This window comes from Aquarana catesbeiana, linkage group LG07, assembly GCF_042186555.1.
Source record: "Aquarana catesbeiana isolate 2022-GZ linkage group LG07, ASM4218655v1, whole genome shotgun sequence".
NCBI classification, from domain to species: domain Eukaryota; kingdom Metazoa; phylum Chordata; class Amphibia; order Anura; family Ranidae; genus Aquarana; species Aquarana catesbeiana.
In genome coordinates this window covers 121,460,261-121,484,738 of record NC_133330.1, presented here as the reverse complement: position 1 = coordinate 121,484,738, position 24,478 = coordinate 121,460,261, and the positions used below count along the sequence as shown (strand labels likewise).

Below are 24,478 nucleotides of genomic sequence, written 5' to 3'. Positions count from 1 at the left end.
ATTGCTGAGAGGCATGTTGAGTCCATTGAATATTAATTTTTTTTGTCCCAAGTGATTGAATAATGACAAAAAAAAAAAAATGACAAAAAGTTGTCACTAAATGATATATTGCTCACACAGACCATGGGCATATGTGGAATTGCACCCCAAAATACATTTAGCTGCTTCTCCTGAGTATGGGGATACCACATGTGTGGGACTTTTTAGGAGCCTAGCCGCGTACGGGGCCCAGAAAACCAATCACCGCCTTCAGGATTTCTAAGGGCGTGAATTTTTGATTTCACTCTTCACTGCCTATCACAGTTTCGGAGGCCACGGAATGCCCAGGTGGCACAAACCCCCCCAAATGACCCCATTTTGGAAAGTAGACACCCCAAGCTATTTGCTGAGAGGCATGGTGAGTATTTTGCAGCTCTCATTTGTTTTTGAAAATAAAGAAAGACAAGAAAAAAAAATTTTTTTTTCTTTTTTCAATTTTCAAAACTTTGTGACAAAAAGTGAGGTCTGCAAAATACTCACTATACCTCTCAGCAACTTTTTGTAATTTTTTTTTTTTTTGTCATTATTCAATCACTTGGGACAAAAAAAATTAATATTCAATGGGCTCAACATGCCTCTCAGCAATTTCCTTGGGGTGTCTACTTTCCAAAATGGGGTCATTTGTGGGGGTTTTGTACTGCCCTGCCATTTTAGCACCTCAAGAAACGACATAGGCAGTCATAAATTAAAGGCTGTGTAAATTCCAGAAAATGTACCCTAGTTTGTAGACGCTATAACTTTTGCGCAAACCAATAAATATACACTTATTGACATTGACAAAAAGTCCCACACATGTGGTATCCCCGTACTCAGGAGAAGCAACAGAATGTATTTTGGGGTGTAATTTTACATATTCCCATGGCATGTTTGAGCAATATATCATTTAGTGACAACTTTGTGCAAAAAAAAAAAAAAAAAATTGTCTCTTTCCCGCAACTTGTGTCACAATATAAAATATTCCATGGACTCGACATGCCTCTCAGCAAATAGCTTGGGGTGTCTACTTTCCAAAATGGGGTCATTTGGGGGGGTTTTGAACTGTCCTGGCATTTTATGCACAACATTTAGAAGCTTATGTCACACATAACCCACTCTTCTAACCACTTGAAGACAAAGCCCTTTCTGACACTTTTTGATTACATGAAAAAAATTTTTTTTTTTTGCAAGAAAATTACTTTGAACCCCCACACATTATATACTTTTTTAAAGCAAATGCCCTACAGATTAAAATGGTGGGTGTTTCATTTTTTTTTTACACAGTATTTGCGCAGCGATTTTTCAAACGCATTTTTTGGGGAAAAAACACACTTTTTTAAATTTTAATGCACTAAAACACACTATATTGCCCAAATGTTTGATGAAATAAAAAAGATGATCTTAGGCCGAGTACATGTATACCAAACATGACATGCTTTAAAATTGCGCACAAACGTGCAGTGACGACAAACTAAATACATTTTTAAAAGCCTTTAAAAGCCTTTACAGGTTACCACTTTAGATTTACAGAGGAGGTCTACTGCTAAAATTACTGCCCTCGATCTGACCTTCGCGGTGATACCTCACATGTATGGTGCAATTGCTGTTTACATTTGACGCCAGACCGACGCTTGCGTTCGCCTTAGCGCGAGAGCAGGGGGGACAGGGGTGCTTTTTTTTTTTTTTTTTTTTTTTTTTCTTTATTATTTTTTTGCTTTTTTATCTTATTTTTAAACTGTTCCTTTCATATTTTTTTTTTAAATCATTTTTATTGTTATCTCAGGGAATGTAAATATCCCCTATCATAGCAATAGGTGGTGACAGGTACTCTTTTTTGAAAAAATTGGGGTCTATTAGACCCTAGATTTCTCCTCTGCCCTCAAAGCATCTGACCACACCAAGATCGGTGTGATAAAATGCTTTCCCAATTTCCCAATGGCGCTGTTTACATCCGGCAAAATCTAAGTCATAAAATGCGCGTAGCTTCCGGTTTCTTAGGCCATAGAGATGTTTGGAGCCACTCTGGTCTCTGATCAGCTCTATGGTCAGCTGGCTGAATCACCGGCTGAGAAAAAGCCAGAGAAAAACACGGAAGACGGTGGGGGGGGGGCATTCCCTCCCACTGCTTGTAAAAGCAGTCTAGAGGCTAATTAGCCGCTAGGATTGCTTTTACATGAAGGCCGACCGCTGGCTGAAAAGAATGATACCAAGATGATACCTAAACCTGCAGGCATCATTCTGGTATAACCACTCAAAGTCGTGAATGGCGTACCTGAAGACAAAAAAATGGTTAACAATAAAGCACAGTAAACGGTAAAGTATAAAAAATTGCAGACCTGAAAAACAAACATGATAAAACATAATAACAATAAAACATTGCAGAATAGAATACAGTAAAAAAGAGCAGAACAATAGAGAGAGAATAGAGAGAGAGAGAAAACAATAAAACGACAACTATTTTTTTTTATTTTATATTTTTGTATGAGTTTTTTTTTTTTTGTTTTTTTTTTTTTTTTTTTACACTTTTTTATGTAACTAACTTTTATAACTGTAACCGGTTCCAGGTTCGGGTCTCTCAAAATGTGATGGCATCTTGGGAGACCCTGTGAAAGTGTGTCTAGTCTGTGCAGTGCTGTACCCTACGCTAATACTCAACTAGTGAATGGTAGCATTCAAAACATTCACCAATGCAAAGACAAGGATAGTCAGGACAGGAGGGACAATAATAGCGGGTGTCAGGCCTATATCCGCGCTTGCTGCAGACACAACATCTTTTTTGGGGGGGTTCGTTGGGTAGGGGTACTCGGGAGGACATAAAGAAAATGCCTCTCATGCAGCCGACTGCATTTGGTTGGGGATGTGAATGGGGGAAGTACGGGTGCTGCAGAAGTGGTGGGTTCCCAATTAGGATTGGCGAATGCAGCAGGAAGGGCATTATGGGCACGACGGGCCTCTGTTTGTCTTTTTGGTGGCAGCGGGACACTACTTGTGCTTGCCACCTCACCAGCTTGAACTGCATTTATGGGACTCGCCACGTCACCAAGTGTTACTGCAGTGCTGGTTTGACTATGACCGGGGTGTACTAGGCCGCTGGTGCTTGCCAGTTCACCAAAACGCTACCAAAAAAACTGTTAGCGATCGCAGGGATCAGGCCTGACTCTGCGAACGCTGCAGTTATGCGTTTAGTGTTTTGTAAGTGATAGTGATCGATCGATACTGCACTTGGGTGGGCTGGGCCGGGCGGAGGGGCAAAACGCAGGTGCTAGCAGGTATCTGGGCTGATCCCACTAACACTGCGTTTTTGGGAACCCTAAACTGCTGGGGACGCTAGTATAGATCTGATCGGATCAGGTATTGATCTGATCAGATACTATACCACTAAGGGAGGTGTACGGTGCGTGCGTGGGTGTTAGCGCGACTGGCGCTAACCTGACGCTGCCTGGGGCTGGTGCTTGCCAGTTCACCGAAACGCTACCAAAAAAACTGTTAGCGATCGCAGGGATCAGGCCTGACTCTGCGAACGCTGCAGTTATGTGTTTAGTGTTTTGTAAGTGACAGTGATCGATCGATACTGCACTTTGGTGGGCTGGGCTGGGCGGAGGGGAAAAACGCAGGTGCTAGCAGGTATCTGGGCTGATCCCGCTAACACTGCGTTTTTGGGAACCCTAAACTGCTGGGGACGCTAGTATAGATCTGATCGGATCAGATATTGATGCGTTCAGATACTATACCACTAAGGAAGGTGTACGGTGCGTGCGTGGGTGTTAGCGCGACTGGCGCTAACCTGACGCTGCCTGGGGCTGGTGCTTGCCTGTTCACCAAAACGCTACCAAAAAAACTGTTAGCGATCGCAGGGATCAGGCCTGACTCTGTGAACGCTGCAGTTATGCATTTAGCGTTTTGTAAGTGACAGTGATCGATCGATACTGCACTTGGGTGGGCTGGGCTGGGCCGGGTGGAGGGGCAAAACGCAGGTGCTAGCAGGTATCTGGGCTGATCCCGCTAACACTGCGTTTTTGGGAACCCTAAACTGCTGGGGACGCTAGTATAGATCTGATCGGATCAGATATTGATGCGTTCAGATACTATACCACTAAGGGAGGCGTATGCTGCGTGCGTGGGTGTTAGCGGTACTGGCGCTAATCTGACGCTGCCTGGGGCGACGCATATCACCGCCCGACGATCAGGGGGCTAAACCTTTATTCGGTAATAAACGGCGGGTGCCCTGACACTATGAAAAATAAATCAACTAACCAGCGTCACCCGTAACGGTTATACGGTGATCAGTGGTGAAAGGTTTAACTAGGGGGCAATCAAGGGGTTAAAACATTTATTAGATAGTATATGGGGGTCCCTGTCGCTATAAAATGCTGATGGCGAACCTAAATATTTACGTTCCTAACTAGCGGAACCAGTGACACTAATACAGCGATCAGAAAAATGATCGCTTAGTGACACTAGTGACAGGGGGTGATCAAGGGGTTAAAACTTTATTAGGGGGGGTTAGGGGGGTACTCTAGACCTAAAGGGGGGTAACACTCACTGTCCTACCACAGTAACTGTCACTAACTGACACCCTGCAGTAATCAGAAAAAAAAAAAAAAAAAATACTGCTTGGTGTCAGTGTTACAGGGAGGGGTGATTGGGGGGGGGATCGGGGGGGGGATCGGGGGGGGATCGGGGGTGTTTTGTGTGCCTGGCATGTTCTACTGTGTGTGTGTGTTGGTGCACTTACATGTCTTCTCTCCTCGGCGCTAGAACGGAAACTGCCGAGCCGAGGAGAGATGACATCACATCCTCTGCCTGTGTGTACTATACACAGGCAGGGGATGTTCCTCATTGGCTGGGAGCGATCGCGGGGGGGGGGCACGATCGGATGGTCTCCCCCTCGTCTCTCATCGCTCCTAGCCAAATGTCGACTGCCGCTGGCACCGGGGGGGGTCCGATCGGACCCCCCACCCGCGGGAAGGCAATCACGTATGGGTACGTGATTTTGCCTGCCCGTGCCATTCTGCTCACGTATATATGCGTGAGGCGGTCGGCAAGTGGTTAAAAACCCTAGCCGGCAAAACAAATGTTACAGGGGTGATAACCCTTCCCTATGTTTTCCAAAAAGCTTTAAAATAGATTTTTTTGGCTGGAGCTACACATACAAAATGTACCTGTTCCAAATTACAAACAGATTCTACATAAGAACAAACCTACAGTCCCTGTCTTGTTTGCACCACCTGTATAGTGATGTTCAGAGTATATAGGGCCTGGGGCCAAACGCCTTTTCTTTTTTTAATTTGGGTGCGGGGTCCCCCTTAATATCCATACAAGACCCAAAGGGCCTGGTAATGGGCTGGGGGGGGCAACATTACATTACAGCCGCAAGTAGTTTTAAATGACTTTTTTCCTTTAGGCCCCTTTTACACTGTGGCGGCGTCCGCGGTAAAGCGCCGCTATTGTTAGTGGCGCTTTACTGTCGGTATTCGGCCACTAGCGGGGCGGTTTTACCCCCCGCTAGCAGCCAGGAAAGGGTTAAAAACCACTGCAAAGCGCCTCTGCAGAGGCGCTTTGCCGGCGGTATAGCCGCGCTGCCCCATTGATTTCAATGGGCACGAGCGGTGAAGGAGCGGTGTATACATCGCTCCTTCACCGCTCCGAAGATGCTGCTAGCAGGACTTTTTTTTCCCATCTTACTAGCGCACCGCTCCAGGCTGAAAGCCCCGGAGAGAGAGCAGCGGCTGTTTCGGGTCAGTTTGCAGGCGCTATTTTTATCGCAATTGCGCCTGCAAACCGCCCCAGTGTGAAAGGGGCCTTAGAAATGTAATTTTGTGCAGGGACTGTTCTAAACATGGGAAACACGTGCCACTTTACAGGCATACTATAGACACCCCCTAGGTACGAAATTTAAAGGAATATTACACTTTTATTGTTTCACTTTAAGCATTATTAAAATCACTGCTCCAGAAAAAACGGCTGTTTTTTGAACTTTTTTTGCATTGATCCATGTCCCCTGGGGCAGGGCCCAGGTCCCCAAACACTTTTTATGACAATAACTTGCATATAAGCCTTTAAAATTAGCACTTTTGATTATTCATGTTCGTGTCCCATAGACTTTAATGGTGTTTGAATGTTCGCGCAAACTTTCGGTCCGTTTGCATGTTCTGGATGCGAACCAAACCGGGGGGTGCTTGGCCCATCCCTACTCACCACACTCCTTCTGCCACTCTGCATGTTACAAAGCTCGGTACCTTTAAACTTCGGCCTGCCACATTAATGTTGGCTCTCATGAGACAGCCATCTTTAACCGGTTCAATTCCGGGCATTTTCACCCCCTTCCTTCCCAGACCAATTTTTAGTTTTCAGCGCTGTCGCACTTTAAACGACAATTGCACGGTCATGTGACGTTGTACCCAAACAAAATTGTCGTCCTTTTTTCCCCACAAATAGAGCTTTCTTTTGGTGGTATTTGATCACCTCTGCGGTTTTTATTTTTTGCGCTATAAACAAAAGAAGAGCGACAATTTTGAAAAAAGCACAATATTTTTTACTTTTTGCTATAATAAATATCTCAATTTTTAAAAAAAAAATTTTTTCCTCAGTTTAGGCCGATACATATTCTTCTACATATTTTTGGTAAAAAAAATTGCAATAAGCGTATATTGATTGGTTTGCGCAAAAGTTATAGCATCTATAAAATATGGGATAGATTTATGGTATTTTTTTTTTAAATTATTTATTTTTTTTTTTTACTAGTAATAGCGGCGATCAGCGATTTTTTTTTTGTGACTGCAACATTATGGCGGACACATCGGACACTTTTGACACATTTTTGGGACCATTCACATTTATACAGCGATCAATGCTATAAAATTGCATTGATTACTGTGTAAATGTGACAGGCAGTGAAGGGGTTAACCCCTAGGGGGCGGGGAGGGGTTAAATGTGTTTCCTAGGGAATGCTTCTAACTGTAGGGGGAGGGGACGCACAAGGGGAGGAGACCGATCAGTGTTCCGCTGTTCTGGGAACACAGATTGCTCTCCTCTGAACTGACAGGAACTGATGGTCCGGCCCAGTTAACGGGCAATCGCGGGTGCCTGGCGGACATCGCGGCCGCTGGGCACACGCACCGGGTCCCGAGCAACGCGGCGGGCGCGCTTGCCCCCTAGGCGGCCGGGAACCCGAGGCCAACATATGACTATAGGCGGGTAGGGAAGTGGTTAAACCTGGGGGACCCATGATCTTTAATTGCCCGGAGGCCCCATGAGTTATCAGTCCACCCCTGGCCCAGACTGTGGCTACCCAGCAGGGTTGCTCACTGCAATTGTAAGCCAAGAGTGTCAACTTTGTTGACTCTGATGTAAAGGGGGACTCTTGTGAGTAACTCCATACATGTTTAGAAATGTTATTTAACTGCTTTCCGCCCGCCGGCTGTCATATGACGGCTAGGCGGCGCTGCTCTCCTTCTGGAAGGGCATCATATGACACCCTCGCCTTCCCAGCCCACCAGGGGGCGCACACGCCTCCGGCGGCAACCGCGTGCACCCGCCGTGTCACTGGGCACCCGATGCGCATGCCCAGTGGCCACGATGTCCGCCGGGCACACGCGATTGCCCAGTAACACGGCAGGACCGTGGATCTGTGTGTGTAAACACACAGATCCTGCCAGAGGAGAGGAGACAGATGTGTGTTCTCAGTATAGAGCAACACCGATCGGTCTCCTCCCCTTGTGAGTCCCCTCCCCCTTCAGTTAGAAGCACTCACTAGCAACATGATTAACCCCTCGATCACCCCCTAGTGTTAACCCCTTCCCTGCCATTCACATTTATACAGTAATCAGTGCAGTTTTATAGCACGGATCGCTGTATAAATGTGAATGGTCCCAAAATAGTGTCAAAAGTGTCCGAAGTGTCCGCCGCAATATTGCAGTCATAATAAAAATCGCAGATCGCCGCCATTACTAGTAAAAAAAAAAATAATAAAAATGCTATAAATCTATCCCCTATTTTGTAGACGCTATAACTTTTGCGCAAACCAATCAATATACGCTTATTACGATTTTTTTTTACTAAAAATATGTAAAAGAATACGTATCGGCCTAAACTGAGGAAAAAAATTTGTTTAAAAAAAAAAAAGATTGGATATTTATTATGGCAAAAAGTAAAAAATAATGCGTTTTTTTCAAACTTGTCACTCTTGTCACTTTGTTTACAGCGCAAAAAATAAAAACCGCAGAGGTGATCAAATACCACCAAAAGAAAGCTCTATTTGTGGGAAAAAAAAATAATAAAAATGTCATTTTGGTACGGTGTTGCATGACCGTGCAATTATCATTCAAAGTGTGACAGTGCTGAAAGCTGAAAAATGGCTTGGACAGGAAGGGGGTGAAATTGCACTGTACTGAGATGGTTAATCACAAAATATATGTATAGTGTATACTACATAAATACATAAAAATTGCCTTGCATTGTACAGAGGTAATCAATTTAATGTACTACTGAAAAAAAAATTGCCGTGCGCTGCTAATGTGTTTGGGTTTGGCTTGAAGAAAAGGTGGCAATCCTAAGTAAGTGCTACAAACAAGTACAATATGCAATTAGCAATGTGATTTATGCTAGATATTAAGACAAAAAAAATTATTATTATTATTATTATACAGGTTTTATATAGCGCCAACAGTTTTGCAGCGCTTTACAACATGAGGGCAGACATTACAGTTACATTACAATTTGGTACAAGAGGAATCAGAAGGCCCTGCTCGTTAGAGCTTACAATCTAAAAAGGAAGGGTCAATTGATACAAAAGGTAATAGCTGCGGGGGGTGAGCTGATGGAGGAAGATTATATTATATTATATTTTCGATATAGTAAGTAAGTAGCTCAGGGACAGGAAATTAGAATGGGCAGGCACAGACATGAAATTGACACTTACATTGACACTGACAGCAGTGTGCAGCAGTACAGATGATGATTAAACCTCACCGACACAACATGTCCCCTCCTGAGTCACCGTGACAGTCTCTCTCTACATCGAGTGGTCCCTTCAGTCCACTCCAGTCCAACAGCACTGACAATCCCGCTCCCGTCCCACAGACCCACAAACAAGAGACTCCGGCTGCTCCACTTTGCTCCCTTGCACCATGACATCACGCTCGGGCACCGCCTCCACCAGACCCACCCCCAACGGCGCCGCCAGAACACACTGTAAAAGGTACTCAAAAGGTCTCAGCCAACTGCATGCACAGTTCCAAGCTGGGCATCACAGCCATATTTTTTACTGGCAACCTTTTACTTTAACTGACATTTTACTGGCTGCCAGTCAAAATACTGACAGTTGGCAATACTGATGAGGAAGCACTGATGAGGCTGCAATGATATGTGGCACTAATGGGTACTGATAAGCAGCACTGAAGGGCACTGATTGGCACTGTTGGGGCTGCATTGATAATCAGGACACAGATGACCAGTGCCCCGATTATCAGTGTAGATGCCCCCTGTCACATTAGCTGGTTACTTTTTTGAAAGCAACACTACTCCCCCTTCATTGGGGATACAAGAATGAACATAAAACATAGCCATAATGATGAAAATTTTACTATTTTATATATCTGATTTCATTATTCGATGTTTTACTATCTATATCATTTGTATTCCTTAACATTTAATTAAGACAACTGAAGTTCATATGACAATTTTATTCTTATTCTGTGTGATATGTTCTAGAATTTGTGGTATATATTTATATGTATGCATACTTAGACATTTTTTTTACTATTATAATTATCTTTATTGTTAATTCTTGTAGCCCTGATAAGGGGGGAGTGATTTTGCACCCAAAACACATTGGCTGTATTTATATGGCTTTTTTTTTTTTTTTTTTTACCAATAAATTAATTACCGTATTTATCAGCATATAACATGCACTTCCCCCCATGAAAATAGGGGGAAAATCGCAAGTGCGTGTTATATGCCAAGGAAGGAGGGAGTGGAAGGAGGGGGACGAGTGCTGCCGGAAATCACTGAGCCGTCATCTCATTTCCATTCGGCTCTCCACTTGGCTCTAGCTCAGCTCTCACTCGGCTCGCACGTCACACACACAGTACCACCTCCGCCACCGGCATTGGATCAGTGTTCTGTCTATCACAGGAGCTGGTCCAATGCCGATGGCGTAGGCAGGTCTGTGTATGTGACTGCCGACTGAGAGCCAAGTAAACAGATGACGGCTCGGTGATTTCCTGCGAGGAGAGATGGTGAGCTGCATTGATGGGGGAGATGGGCGCAGATCAGGCTGCAGATGGGCACCGATCAGGCTGCAGATGGGCACAGATCAGGCTGTAGATGAGCACAGATTAGGCTGCAGATGGGCACAGATCAGGCTGCACTGAAGCTGCAGATGGACACAGATCAGGCTGCAGATGGACACAGATCAGGCTGCAGATGGGCACAGATCAGGCTGCATTGAAGCTGCAGACGGGCACAGATCAGGCTGCAGATGAGCACAGATCAGGCTGCACTGAAGCTGCAGATAGGCACAGATTAAGCTGAATTGAGGCTGCAGATGGGCACTAATCAGGCTGCATTGATTATTTTGCTTCAAAGCGGTTTATTTAAAAAAAAATAGAAAAAATTCTTGAAACCTCCCTCAACAGTATATTCCAAAACCAAAAACGTCAGGTCCACTGCACATATTCTTTGTCATGGAAAGTAGCCACCCAGGTGTGTTATGGTTGAGGGGTTTCAAGGGGAGTCCCCTTTTCATCAGAGCCAGTGGTGCGTTTCAAGCAAAGTCCCTTCTTTATCAAGGCCAGTGGCTCCGATGAAGAGGGGACTCCCCTTGAAACATGTCAGCCATAACATACCTGGTTGACTACTTCCCATGACTAAGAATATGTGCAGGGGACCTGGTGGTTTTGGTTTTGAAATATGCTGATGAGCTTGTCTATACTGGTGTTTGCGAGTATAACATTTGCTTTTATTCTATTAATAAACATTACATGAAGATAATGCACTAGGCTGGTGCACCCTCTCTTTGTTTTTGTAGTGCTAAATAGAAGACCCCTGAGATCCCCCCTGCTGAGTAAGAGCTAGAGCTAAATTTTATAATAGGTGGGGATGACAATTCTAACTCTCAGGGGGCCTCCAGGTTTCTTCCTGGTCAGGGTTCTATGTACAGTATGCAGTCAAATTGTTTAATTGGAATGAAGAGGCAATTATTATATTAAGGCTGTAATTGTGCAATTGTCTCGGGTAGTCCTCCGATGCTAGTAGCTGAGAACCTACGAATAGCCATGGGATGAGTCAGCCCACTTATCATCTCATTTATTTTTATGCTCTTATTATTATTTCTTGCTTGGAAGGGCCTACATTGACATTTTCACCAGCTTTTGACTCCTGAGCATAAAATGCAAAAGAACAGAAAACCATTAATTATTTTTGTTTTATGTAAGTGTCATTATTATAGAGATCTGTTGTCTGTCTAGAGATAACATTTGGACCCCATTCAACACATATACACACACTTTTATTTCTTCTTTTTCGATAGAGTAGGGGACGGTTATACCACTGTCAGTTTTTTTTGCCATCTATGTCCTATAGGGGACATTTCCCTTCACTTCCTGTCCCATAGTCAAAACAAGAAGTGAGAGGAAATCCCCTCCCGGTGTGTCTTTGGGATCTCCAGAACTATGTCCTCATTTAAAGATTTTCTCTCTATTACTGTTCTGATGTTGACCCAAAATTTGGGATTTTCTTTTATTTTCACTTTCAATACCTGTAAACAGGACAAATAGAGAGAGAGAATCTCCCTAACGAGGGCACAGACAACAATAAAAACATGACAGGAGGTCTAATCCCTCTCCACTCTCCAAAATAAAAAAAAAAAAAAGTTTTTCCTTTAGTTACACTTTAACCGTTTCAGCTCTGAAAGGTTTACCCCCCTTCATGACCAGTCTATTTTTTGCACTGCGTTATTTTAACTGACAATTGCACGGCTGTGTGACAGACAGAGATCTGTGTTTCTGCTTAGCAAAAACACAAGATCACTGGCTTCTCTTGTCACAGAACGGCGATCTGCCTTGTTTATATGTGCCTCAAACGATCGGCAGGTCCCAGCGAACATCGTGTCCGCTGGACCCGCTGATTGTCTCCTGCTGTGTCCAATTGCCCCTGACCCAGAAGTGCAGAATCACGAACCTGATTCTGAGCAAAGGAGCTGCAGCCCCACAGTAAATGTACGTGGGGCAAGAGGTTAAAGATAAACTCCATCCTTATCATAACAATTACAACAAAGGCACCTTCAGAAATGTTTAGTAATGGCATTCTACATATACACACGTATAGATAAATGCAGGCTTTTTATTCTTTGCCTTCCATATTTTGCGGTTCCTCCCTATTCATCTCATGATGGCCACTTGTAGTAATGGCAAATTAATCCATCTCCCTATACTTCCTGATACCCTGTCTAGAACTTCAGGTTTGCATCCTGGAACATTTGCCATCTCTGAGGCTAGGGTTTCATCACTAGGTCCCCACCCAAACAAGACAAAGTAATTGTAAGTTAAAGCAAAAAACATTTGTTTTTTAATACATGTAAGCAGATTTCATATTAGCATACTAAGGTGCATGTTGATATATATAAATGTGATATTTAGAGAAAGGGGAAAGGTCTGTTTTAAATGTGGTGGTTGCATAAGTTTTCTTATTTTAAGCTTTTAAACACACTTGTTATCCTAAGGTATCTCCTCGCTGGATGGAGGAACAGCAGGGACACAATTGGACAACAGCATTGTGAATGTGGGGATGAGTCAGTGTTAAATGTACTTGCCGATTTATATAGACTTAACTAATAAATTAAATCCAAATGCCTTTCGACTTTTTAAGCAGTGACAACAACAATTTTTTCCCATTTGGGCAAAAGTTTCACATGACTGCATAAAAACTAACTATTGTAAAATCCCCTATCAGTGTTAAATGGTTTGTCTGAAACCCCTACCTGCCACTTTTGCTGCAGATCTTAATTTGTTAAAGAAAGTTAAATTGTAACAAACTTGCTGACCAAATTACAGGTGACAATAATAGGAAAAAAGCCTAAAAAAATGAAACCACCAAAGACATTGATAAGCTGCCTTTTTGTTTTGATTTGTTTTGTTTATGACTTTACTACTGCCTTAACTTTCTTTAACCTTAAATCAGATCTCCAACTTTTAGTGAAGTTTAAATAGTTTGTTTGGACCAAGCTGGTCCAAATGAACTATTTACTGCACTAAGAGATGTATAGTGCCTTGAAAAAGTATTCATACCCCTTGAAATTTTCCACATTTTGTCATGTTACAACAAAAAACGTAAATGTATTTTATTGAGATTTTTTGTGATAGACCAACAAAAAGTGGCACATAATTGTGAAGTGAAAGGAAAATGATAAATGGTTTTCAATTTTTTTTACAAATAAATATCTGAAAAGTGTGGTGTGTATTTGTATTCAGCCCCCCCGAGTCAATACTTTGTAGAACCACCTTTCACTGCAATTACACCTGCAAATCTTTTTGGGTATGTCTCTACCAGCTTTGCATATCTAGAAATGTGAAATGAGGGAAATGTTTGCCCATTCTTCTTTGCAAAATAGCTCAAGCTCTGTCAGATTGGATGGAGAGCATCTGTGAACAGCAATTTTCAAGTCTTGCCACAGATTCTCAATTGGATTTAGGTCTGGACTTTGAATGGGCTATTCTAACACATAAATAGGGATGAGCCAAACACCCCCCGGTTTGCACCAGAACCTGCAAACGGACCGAAAGTTTGTGCAAACTTTAGAACCCCATTAAAGTCCATGGGACTCGAATGTTCAAAATCAAAAGTGCTAATTTTAAAGGCTAATATGCAAGTTATTGTCCTAAAAAGGGCTTGGGGACCTGGGTCCTGCCCCAGGGGACATGTATCAATGCAAAAAAAAGTTTTAAAAACGGCCGTTTTTTCGGGAGCAGTGATTTTAATGATGCTTAAAGTGAAAAAAAAGTGTTTCCCGTGCTTAGAACAGTCCCTGCACAAAATGACATTATTAAAGGAATAAAAGTCATTTAAACTGCTTGCGGCTTTAATGTAATGTCGGGTTCCGGCAATATGGATTAAAATCAGTGAGACAAACGGCATGGGTACCCCCCCCCCAGTCCATTACCAGGCCCTTTGGGTCTTGTATGGATATTAAGGGTAACCCCGCACCCAAATTAAAAAAAGGAAAGGCGTGGGGCACCCAGGCCCTATATACTCTGAACAGCAGTATACAGGCGGTGCAAACAAGACAGGGACTGTAAGTTTGTTGTTAAGTAGAATTTGTTTGTAATTTTGAACTGGTACATTTTTAAAGTGAGGTCCAGCCAAAAAATCTATTTTTAAGCTTTTTGGAAAACATAGGGAAGGGTTATCACCCCTGTAACATTTGTTTTGCTGTCTGTGCACCCCTTCAGAAGATTTCACCTCACTTTCTGTCCCAATGACAAATATTTTTTGGGGCTTTTAGTGAAACAAGGATTGGTGATAAAGCATCAGTGAAGAGGAGACACCTTTTTCCCATATTAACTCTTACAGGAGAGAATTTCCCTTCCTAGGAGTAGATTTCATCTCACTTCCTGTTGTCTCCTTCCGTTTGCAAGTAGGAATCATTTGTAAGTTGGATGTTTGAAAGTAGGGGCCTGCCCTATATACTCTGCAGAAATTGGGACCTTAAGTGTTGGTATTGCCACAACACTGTAAGCCCTCACAGTTACTTTTGGTGGGCACAGGAACGGGCCCTGCTGTGAAATATTAGATCAAAAATTGTAATTACATGCCATTGTTGAACAGTGGTAGAAAAATTGGGCCTTTGGTGGTGGTGGTAGTGGAGGTGCTGGTGCCGCAACACTGTAAGTCCTCACAGTTACTCTTGGTGGGCGCTGGAACATGGCCCTGCTGTGAAATATTATATCAATAATTGTAATTACATGCACCTGTTGAACAGGGGCAGAAAAAATGGGCCTTTGGTGGTGGTGGTGGTGTTGCCACAACACTGTAAGCCCTCACAGTTACTTTTGGTGGGTGCAGGAATGGGCCCTGCTGTGAAATATTAGATCAAGAATTGTAATTACATGTCCCTGTTGAACAGGGGCAGAAAAATTGGGCCTTAGGCCCTGGTGCCACAACACTGCAACCCCTCACAGATGCTATAGTTGGAGTGCAGGAATGAGCCCTGCTGCAAAGTATAGCATCAAAAATTGTAATTATACGCCCCTGTTGAACAGGGGCTGAAAATTTGGACCTTGGGCACTGGTGCTGGTGCCACAACACTGCAACCCCTCACAAATACTCTAGTTGGAGCGCAGGAATGAGCCCTGCTGCAAAGCATTGAATCAAAAATTGTAATTACACGCCCCTGTTAAACAGGGACAGAAAAATTGCCACAACACTGCAACCCCTCACAGATGCTATAGTTGGAGTGCAGGAATGAGCCCTGCTGCAAAGTATTGCATCAAAAATTGTAATTATGCACAGGGGCAGAAAAATTGGGCCTTGGCCACTGGTGGCGGTGCCCAGAACCAAAAATGTTCTTACAAGCTATCAGCATGAAAATTGAGGAGGAAGAAGATTGTGACTCAGCATAACAGGATAGTCACTCAGCATCAGCATAGGCAGTCTTCAAGGGATCTCACATAAAAAAAAAATCAATCGGTTACATCAGCATCAGGTGCTTGGTAGCTGGTGATCCAAGACTGATTCATTTTTATGAAGGTCAGCTGATCAACCGATTCGGTGGTCAGGCGCACCCTGTGATCGGTTACAAAGCCTCCAGCAGCACTGAATGTGCGTTCCAAAAGAACGCTGGATGCAGGACAGGCCAGTAGCTCAATTGCATACTGTGCAAGCTCTGGCCAGTGATCCATGCTCAAGACCCAGTAACCCAGAGGATTTTCAGTGAGAAAGGTGTCCAAGTCTGATCTTGCCCCTAGGTAATCCTGCACCATGTGAATCAGATGCTGGCGATGATTGCTGAAACTGATCAGACCATCGGTCAGACGGCCACCTTCTCCACCACTCCTTCTGTGACTGACCGAAGCCTCAGCAACACGTTGTTCAGGGGGACCAGGAAATTGTAACCTCCCATGCTCTGGAAACACGTTGCACAAACCTTTCTGCAAGGCCTTTCAAAGATGTTTCATCCTCTGCTCCCTATGCAATGGCAAGATAAGGTCCACAACCTTACCCTTGTAACGTGGATCAAGGAGGGTTGCCAGCCAGTAATCATCCCTCCCCTTGATACCATGAATACGAGGATCCTTCAGCAGGCTTTGCAGGATCAGGGAGGCCATGCAGCGTAGGTTTGCTGAGGCATTCGGTCCAGAGTCCTCTGGGTCACTAAGGATGACATAATCCGCAGCCACCTCCCCCAGCCACGTACAAGTCCATGGGTTTCTTCGGACTGTAAATGATCCCTTGAAGACTGCTGCTGATGCTGAGTGCCAGGCTCCACCTCCATGCTGATACAATCCTCCTCCTCGTCCTGTGTGATTGGCGGGCACACAGGAACACTGTCTGGATAAAGGGGGCCTTGAGAGGTAAGGAAGTCCTCCTCTTCCTCCCTCTGTTCTGCCTCAAGTGCCCTGTTCATTATTCCACACAGCATGTGCTCCAACAGGTGGACAAAAGGGGCAATGTCACTGATGCATGCACTGTCACTGCTCACCATCCTCGTGGCCTCCTCAAATGGTGACAGGACAGTGCATGCATCCCTGATCATAGCCCACTGGTGTGGAGAAAAAAAAAGGTCCCCTGACCCTGTCCTGGTGCCATAGTCGTATAGGTACTCATTGATGGCCCTCTGATGCATGTGCAGCCACTGCAGCATGGCCAACGTTGAGTTCCACCTGGTGGGATTGTCACAGATTAGGCGGTTCTTGAGCAGATTAAATTCCTTTTGGAGGTCAGCCAGCTGAGCACTGGCATTATATGACCTGCGGAAATGCACACAGACTTTCCTGGCCTGCCTCAGGACATCCTGTAAGCCTGGGTACCTGCCCAAGAACCTCTGCACCACCAAGTTAAGGATGTGAGCCAAACAGGGCACATGGGTCATTTGTCCCTGTCAGAGGGCGGAGAGGAGGTTGGTGCCATTGTCGCAAACCACCATACCTGGCTTAAGCTGGCGTGGCATCAACCACCTCTGAACCTGCCCCTGCAGGGCTGACAGAATCTCTGCCCCAGTGTGGCTCCTGTCCCCCAAGCACACCAGCTCAAAAACCACATGGCATCTTTTTGCCTGCATGCTTGCATAGCCCCTTGAACACCTACGGAGCACCGCTGGTTCCAAGGACAAATCAGCACAGGAAGAGGCCATGGAGGAAGAAGAAGAGGAGGGGGTGGAGGATAGAGGTGTGGCAGAATCACCACTAGTAAAATTTTTGAGATGTGGTGGCAGAACAACCTCCAGCACTACTGCACCTTGTCCTGCATCCTTCCCAGCTGCCAGAAGAGTCACCCAGTGCGTGGTGAAAGATAGGTAACGTCCCTGTCCATGCCTTCTGGACCATGAGTCAGCGGTAAAATGCACCTTACCGCTGACCGCCCTGTCCAGCGAGGCCAAGACATTGTCTTCCGTGAGAAAAAGTGGCATTTGGGAACCTGCCACTGAGGAACCGCATATTCCACAAACTCACGGAAGGGGGCAGAGTCTACCAACTGAAAAGGCAGCAGTTGAAGTGCTAGCAATTTAGCCAAGCTAGCATTCAACCGCTGGGCATGTGGATGGCTGGGAGCAAACTTCTTTCGGCGGTGCAGCAGCTGGGGCAGGGAAATTCGCCTGGTACAATCTGACGTCAGTGTGCCGATAGCAGATTGCCCGCAAGTACTTGGCTGTGACACACCTAATTCTACACCTTCATTCCTCTCAGTGCAGGTTTCAGAGAGGACTGAAGGTATAGTGGGGTTGGAGATCCCAGCTGATGAGGAGCAAGGAGAGGTCCGCTTTGTTCTTTGGTGTGGGTCTTTTAGGTACGCTTGCCAACGAACTGCATGGCAGGTCGACATATGTCTGGTCAAGCATGTGGTGCCAAAGCGGGTGAAGTTTTGGCCACGCAAGATATGCTTGAGACATATGTTGCAAATAGCAACGGTGGGATCTGATGCACTCGTCTCAAAAAAGGCCCACACCAAAGAACTTTTGGAATAACACGCAGAGTCAGCAGCACCCTGCACATGCGGAGCTCTGCGGTGTGATGCAGTCAGTGTGCTGCCCTTAAGCTTGCCTCTGGAGGGCATTCTGCCTCATTGGAGATGTGCCTACTCCTCCTCCTCTCTCCTATCAGACACCCACATGGAGTCAGTGACCTCATCATCCCCTCCCTCCTCATCATGTAAATACTGTAGCATCCTGCCTGTGGTATTAATAGGATCAGAACAACAGCAATTGTCTTCACAAATACTGCAGCTGCCTGCCTGTGGTACTAATAGGATCAAAATGACACCACCAATTTTCTTCAGGTAGCTTTAGGTGCACACTGTGCAGAGGACACAGTACACTAACTGTAAATACTGTAGCTGCCTGCCTGTGGTATTTATAGGATCAGAACAACAGCAATTGTCTTCAGGTAACTTTAAGTGCACATGGTGCAGAGGACGCAGTACACTAACTGTAAATACTGCAGCTGCCTGCCTGTGGTACTAATAGGATCAGAAGAACACCACCAATTTTCTTCAGGTAGCTTTAGGTGCACACTGTGCAGAGGACGCAGTACACTAACTCTAATTACTGTAGCTGCCTGCCTGTGGTATTAATAGGATCAGAACAACAGCAATTGTCTTCAGGTAGCTTTAGGTGCACACTGTGCAGAGGACGCACTACACTAACTGTAAATACTGCAGCTGCCAGCGGTACTAATTGAATCAGAAGAACACCACCAATTTTCTTCAGGTAGCTTTAGGTGCACACTGTGCAGAGGACGCACTACACTAACTGTAAATACTGCAGCTGCCTGCGGTACTAATTGGATCAGAATAACACCACCAGTTTTCTTCAGGTAGCTTTAGGTGCACACTGTGCAGAGGACGCACTACACTAACTGTGAATACTGCAGCTGCCTGTGGTACTAATAGGATCAGAAGAACCCCACCAATTTTCTTCAGGTAGCTTTAGGTGCACACTGTGCAGAGGATGCACTACACTAACTGTAAATACTGCAGCTAATAGGACTAATAGGATCAGAAGAACACCAGCAATTTTCTTGAGGTAGCTGTAAATACTGTAAAAACACATGCCTGCCTGTCAGTAGGAAGAGAATAACAGGAACGATTCTAGCTAATCTGAATACAATGTATATATATATATATATATATATATATATATATATATATATATATATATATATAAAAAATATATATATATATATATATATATATATATATATATACATAACACCTAGGATGCATATATATGCACAATACACTATAAGTGCAGCTAACTGACTCGCCTGCCTACTCTATCTAACTTAAATCAAAAGACACTATCTCTCTATCTATCTCTCCGCCGCCGCAACGTACTACACAAGGCCGCCACGCAGGTGGCCTTATATAGTGTGGGGCGTGTACTAAACTCCCTGAGCCATAATTGGCCAAAGCCACCCTGGCTTTGGCCAATTACAGCTCTCTGTACAGACGGCACTGTGGTTGGTCAAGCATAGTGGATGCTTGGCCAATCATCAGCTAGCAACGCACCACTCAAATTTGGCGCGAACGGCCCATAACATTCTAAATTCGACGAACGGTCAAACATGTGATGTTCGAGTCGAACATGGGTTTGACTCGAACTCGAAGCTCATCCCTACACATGAATAGGTTTTGATCTAAACCATTCCATCACAGCTCTGGCTGTATGTTTAGGATCATTGTCCCACTGGACCTTAGTCTCAAGTCTTTTACAGACTCCAACAGATTTTCTTTTAAGATTGCCCTGTATTTGGCTCCATCCACCTTCCCATCAACTCTGACCAGCTCGCCTGTCCCTGCTGAAGAAAAGCTCCCCTACAACATGATGCTGCCACCACCATGTTTCACAGTGGCAATGGTGTGTTCAGGGTGATGTGCAGTGTTAGTTTTCCGCCATACATAGCATTTTTCTCTTAGGCCAAAAAGTTCAATTTTGGTCTCATCTAACCAGAGCACATTCTTCCACATGTTTGCTGTGTCCCCATCATGGCTTCTTGCAAACTGCAAATTGGACTTCTTATGGCTTTCTTTCAACAATGGCTCTCTTCTTGCCACTCTTCAATAAAGGCCAAATTTGTGGAGTACACAACTAATAGTTGTCCTGTGGATAGATTCTCCCACCTGAGCTGTGGATCGCTGCAGCTCCTCCAGAGTTAATATTGGCCTCTTGGCTGCTTCTCTGATTAATTCTCTCCTTGCCCAACCTGTCAGTTCATGTGGATGGCCATTTCTTGGTAGGTTTGCAGTTGTGCCATTTATTTTTATTTTCGGATGATGGATTGAACAGTGCTCCATGAGATGTTCAAAGCTTGGGATATTTTTTTATAACCTAGCTCTGCTTTAAACATCTCCTCAACTTTATCCCTGACATGTCTGGTGTGTTCCTTGGCCTTCATGGTGCTGTTTGTTCACTAAGGTACTCTAGCAAACCTCTGAAGGCTTCAAAGAAGAGCTGTACTTATAATGAGGTTATATTACACACAGGTGGACTCTATTTACTAATGAGGGGACTTCTGAAGGCAATTGGTTCCACTAGATTATAGTTAGGGGTATCAAAGTAAAAGGGGCTGATAACAAATGCATGTCACACTTTTCAGATGTTTATTTGTAAAGGATTTAGAAACCTATTTATCATTTTCCTTCCACTTCACAATTATGTGCCACTTTGTGTTGGTCTGTCACATAAAATCACAATAAAATATATTCACGTTTTTGGTTGTAATGTGACAAAATATGGAAAATTTCAAGGGGTAGGAATACTTTTTCAAGGCACTGTAGCGGCTGCGTGTGCTGTGTAAGCTGTATGTGGCCTCAGCTACATACAGTATATAGTGCTGTGTTCGGCTGTGAGACAAGATCTTCCTATCCCACTCCTGGAACAAAACCAAGTCAGGCTGAGCGGTGCTCAACCTTTCACAGGAAACTTTGTATTCTATGAATTTGAACAAAGCTTTCTCTGATTGGCTTAGCCAGAAATCATGACATTATCAAGCCTGCCTCTCTGCCTCAGCAAATCAGTGGAAGCATTCTATTCATTCATAGAATACAAAGCTGCCTGTGGAAGGCTGCTCCAGGAGTAATACTGGAAGGTCTTATCCCACTGCCAAATCCCGGCACTGTGTACTGAATGTAACTGATATATACTGTGTGTACAGTAACTGACATACTGAAATATACAGCTTATGAAGCGCACACATCTGCTGCATCTCTTAGCCTGGCCATACATTATATATTTTTCTTGTACAATTTTCCCTTAGATTTACCAAAACCATATAATATGAGGTCAAACCTAAACACTTTCAATTTGTATGCAGTCAGGCAAGCTCTTGCACTACATAACTGAAGGTATATCTAAAGGAAATTGAACAAAAACATTGTATAATGAATGGCTAGCTTTAGAGAAGTAAATAGTTCATTTGGATCAGCTTTAAAGTTCACTAAAAGTTGGAGATCAGGTTTAATTATAGCAATAATGTTTAATAGATCAGTAGCCATAGGCTTATATATACTTTGCTCTTCTCCTAGATCCTGACCCAGGAAGACTGGAATGTGGTGCTTTATAATGGTATGGCCAGTACCTCTCCATGGGCAGCGCTCTACTTTGTGGCTCTCATGACATTTGGGAATTATGTTCTCTTTAATCTTCTGGTTGCCATTTTAGTAGAAGGATTTCAAGCAGAGGTAATTTTATATTTTACATTGCTTTTTCCACTGTCTCAGCATGAAGGCTTTCATAGTGGATAGGACTAGTATATTTATAGATGAAGGAGTGGCCGCAGATATAATATACTTGGACTGTGCCAGGGTAAATAAGGTCTGTAGGCTTATGTCCTGTACACATGACCGGTTTTGCCGTCGGAATAAACTCCAAAGGTTTCTCCGACAGAACTCCGACGGAATTCCGCTCAAGCAGTCTTGCCTACACATGGTCACACCAAAGTCTGACCATCAAGAACGCGGTGACGTACAACACGTACGACGGGACTAGAAAAGGGAAGTGCAATAGCCAGTAGCCAATAGCTTCCATCTCGTACTTGCTTCAGAGCATGCGTCGTTTTTGGTCCGTCGGAACAGCATACAGACGAGCGGGTTTCCCGATAGGAATTGGTTCCATCGCAAATATTTAGAACGTGTTCCATTTCTAGGTCCGTCAAAATTTTCAAAAAAAAAAAGTCAGATGAGGCATACACACGATCGGAATAGACCATGAAAAGCTTCCATTGGACTTTTTCTGTCGGACATTCCGCTCATGTGTACGCAGCATTCTGTAAACGGATACAAAACTGTTTTTCTCTCTAGAGCACATGTAAAATCTGCATTTTTGCCTATAAAATTACTTAAAACCCCCAGAACATTATATATTTTCTGAGAGCAAAGGCCCTGTAGAGTAAAATTATGGCAGTTATAATTTTTGATGTTGCCCAATATTTGCAGAGCTGTTTAAAAAAAAACTGTTTCAAATTAATTTTTTCAAGAAAATCTAATTCCATTGTACACAAACCATAATTTAATCCCCATTTTTTGTAGAAAATAAAAGATGAGATTGTGTAGAATAAGTCGATACCAAATGTGTCAAGTCTTGCAACTGCGTGCACCCACAGAATGGCAGAGAATTGTGGCATGGTAGCCAAAACAAGCACTATAAAATCCTTGGGCTTGTTTAAACCCATCAGACTTTGTTAAGACCATTCAGGATGTACACAGTACATGCAGATAGGCGAAGCAAGTAACCCTTTTACTGCCAGAGCAATTTTTGCATTTTTTGCACACGTTTAAAAACGGAAAATTTATATCAAATACTTACCGTAATTTTCCTTTCCTGATGGACTCCATGGCAGCCTACGTATGGGTTAATCCCGCCTCTCATACCTCATAGGACCCCACTCCCATAAATCTTTGCTTCTAGACAGAGACTGTGTTCCGTAACTTAGCCTACTCCAGCAACTGGGAGGGAACTCCTGCTGCCATGGAGTCCATCAGGAAAGGAAAATTACGGTAAGTATTTGATATAAATTTTCCGTTTTCCTGACAGACTCCATGGCAGCCTACGTATGGGAAATAACTAGCCATACACACCCGGGTGGGCAATTGCTGGTTAAAGAAAAAAAGGTTTAATTGGCATCATCAACAGATAATACGTGCAAACCAAAGTTAACCGTAGACAAAGAAGCCGGTTCTACACAATAGTGTGTCATAAAAGTGTTAATTGATGACCATGAGGCCGCTTTACAGATTACATCTGGAGACACATGTCGGGATGCTGCCCATGATGTAGAGACGCTCCTGGTAGAATGAGCGGTTACCGCCTCCGGAGGAGCCAAACCCTTAGACCTGTATGCCCATTGGATAGCTTGAACGATCCATGATGCGATGGTTCTGGAGGAAGCCCGTAAACCCTTGTTCTTGCCGTGAAAAAGCACAAACAGATAACCAGACTGGCGGAAAGAAGCTGTGGCTTCTAGGTATTGTTTCAGAACCTGCCCAACATCTAGAGGGTGAACATTAGAGTCCTCAGTGGATCTGAAAGTAGGGAGGACAATCTCCTGATTTTCATGGAAGATGGTTGTTACTTTAGGATTCGATCCTAACATGGGGATCAAGACTACCCGGTCTGGGAAGAAGGTAAGAAAAGGTTCTTTGTATCCTAGGGATCCAACTTCAGAAACTCTCTTGGCCGATGTTATGGCCACTAGAAAGACCACTTTGAGAGAAAGCTCTCTAATTGATGACTGATCCATATGCCGTATTTCCTTTTTTGAGAAGAAATCCAAGACGAGAGGGAGATCCCATTTAGAGAATCTTGGTCTTTTCTGAGGCCTAAGCCTTATTGCTCCCTTGAAGAACTGCCTAGTAAGGGGGTGTCTGGCCCATGATACGCCTGTGAAGGCTGAGATTGCCGAAACCTGGACCCGCAAGGAACTCACCGATAGGGACAGATCCAGGCCAGTTTGTAGAAAACCTAAAATGTCCTGAATCCTTGGATTACTACAGGATCCATTGGTGGAAATCACATAGTCCGCAAACTTCGCCCAAATCCTCTGATATACTCTGTTGGTGCCCGCTCTTCTGGCATTCAACAATGTAGCAATAGCTGTACTAGGACAACCTAGAGCTTCCAACCTTCTCCTCTCAACCACCAAGCCATCAGATGGAGCTGGGATGGGCAAGGGTGAAGAGACGCTCCCTGCAGCAGGAGATCTGGTCTGGACGGGAGAGGGACCGGTTCTCGGTAACTGAGCTGCATCAGGAGAGG

At 44.1% G+C, this 24,478-nt stretch overlaps 1 protein-coding gene across 2 annotated transcripts in view; it reads left to right on the top strand.

The window, feature by feature from the left end:
- CACNA1I (calcium voltage-gated channel subunit alpha1 I) overlaps positions 1–24,478 on the top strand; it is a 3,871,666-nt gene that overhangs the window by 1,819,553 nt on the left and 2,027,635 nt on the right. For both annotated transcript variants that reach the window (XM_073592660.1, XM_073592661.1), the window contains one exon: positions 21,751–21,906. In XM_073592660.1, coding sequence (XP_073448761.1) covers positions 21,751–21,906 — 156 coding nt within the window. The remainder of the gene's footprint in view (positions 1–21,750; positions 21,907–24,478) is intronic.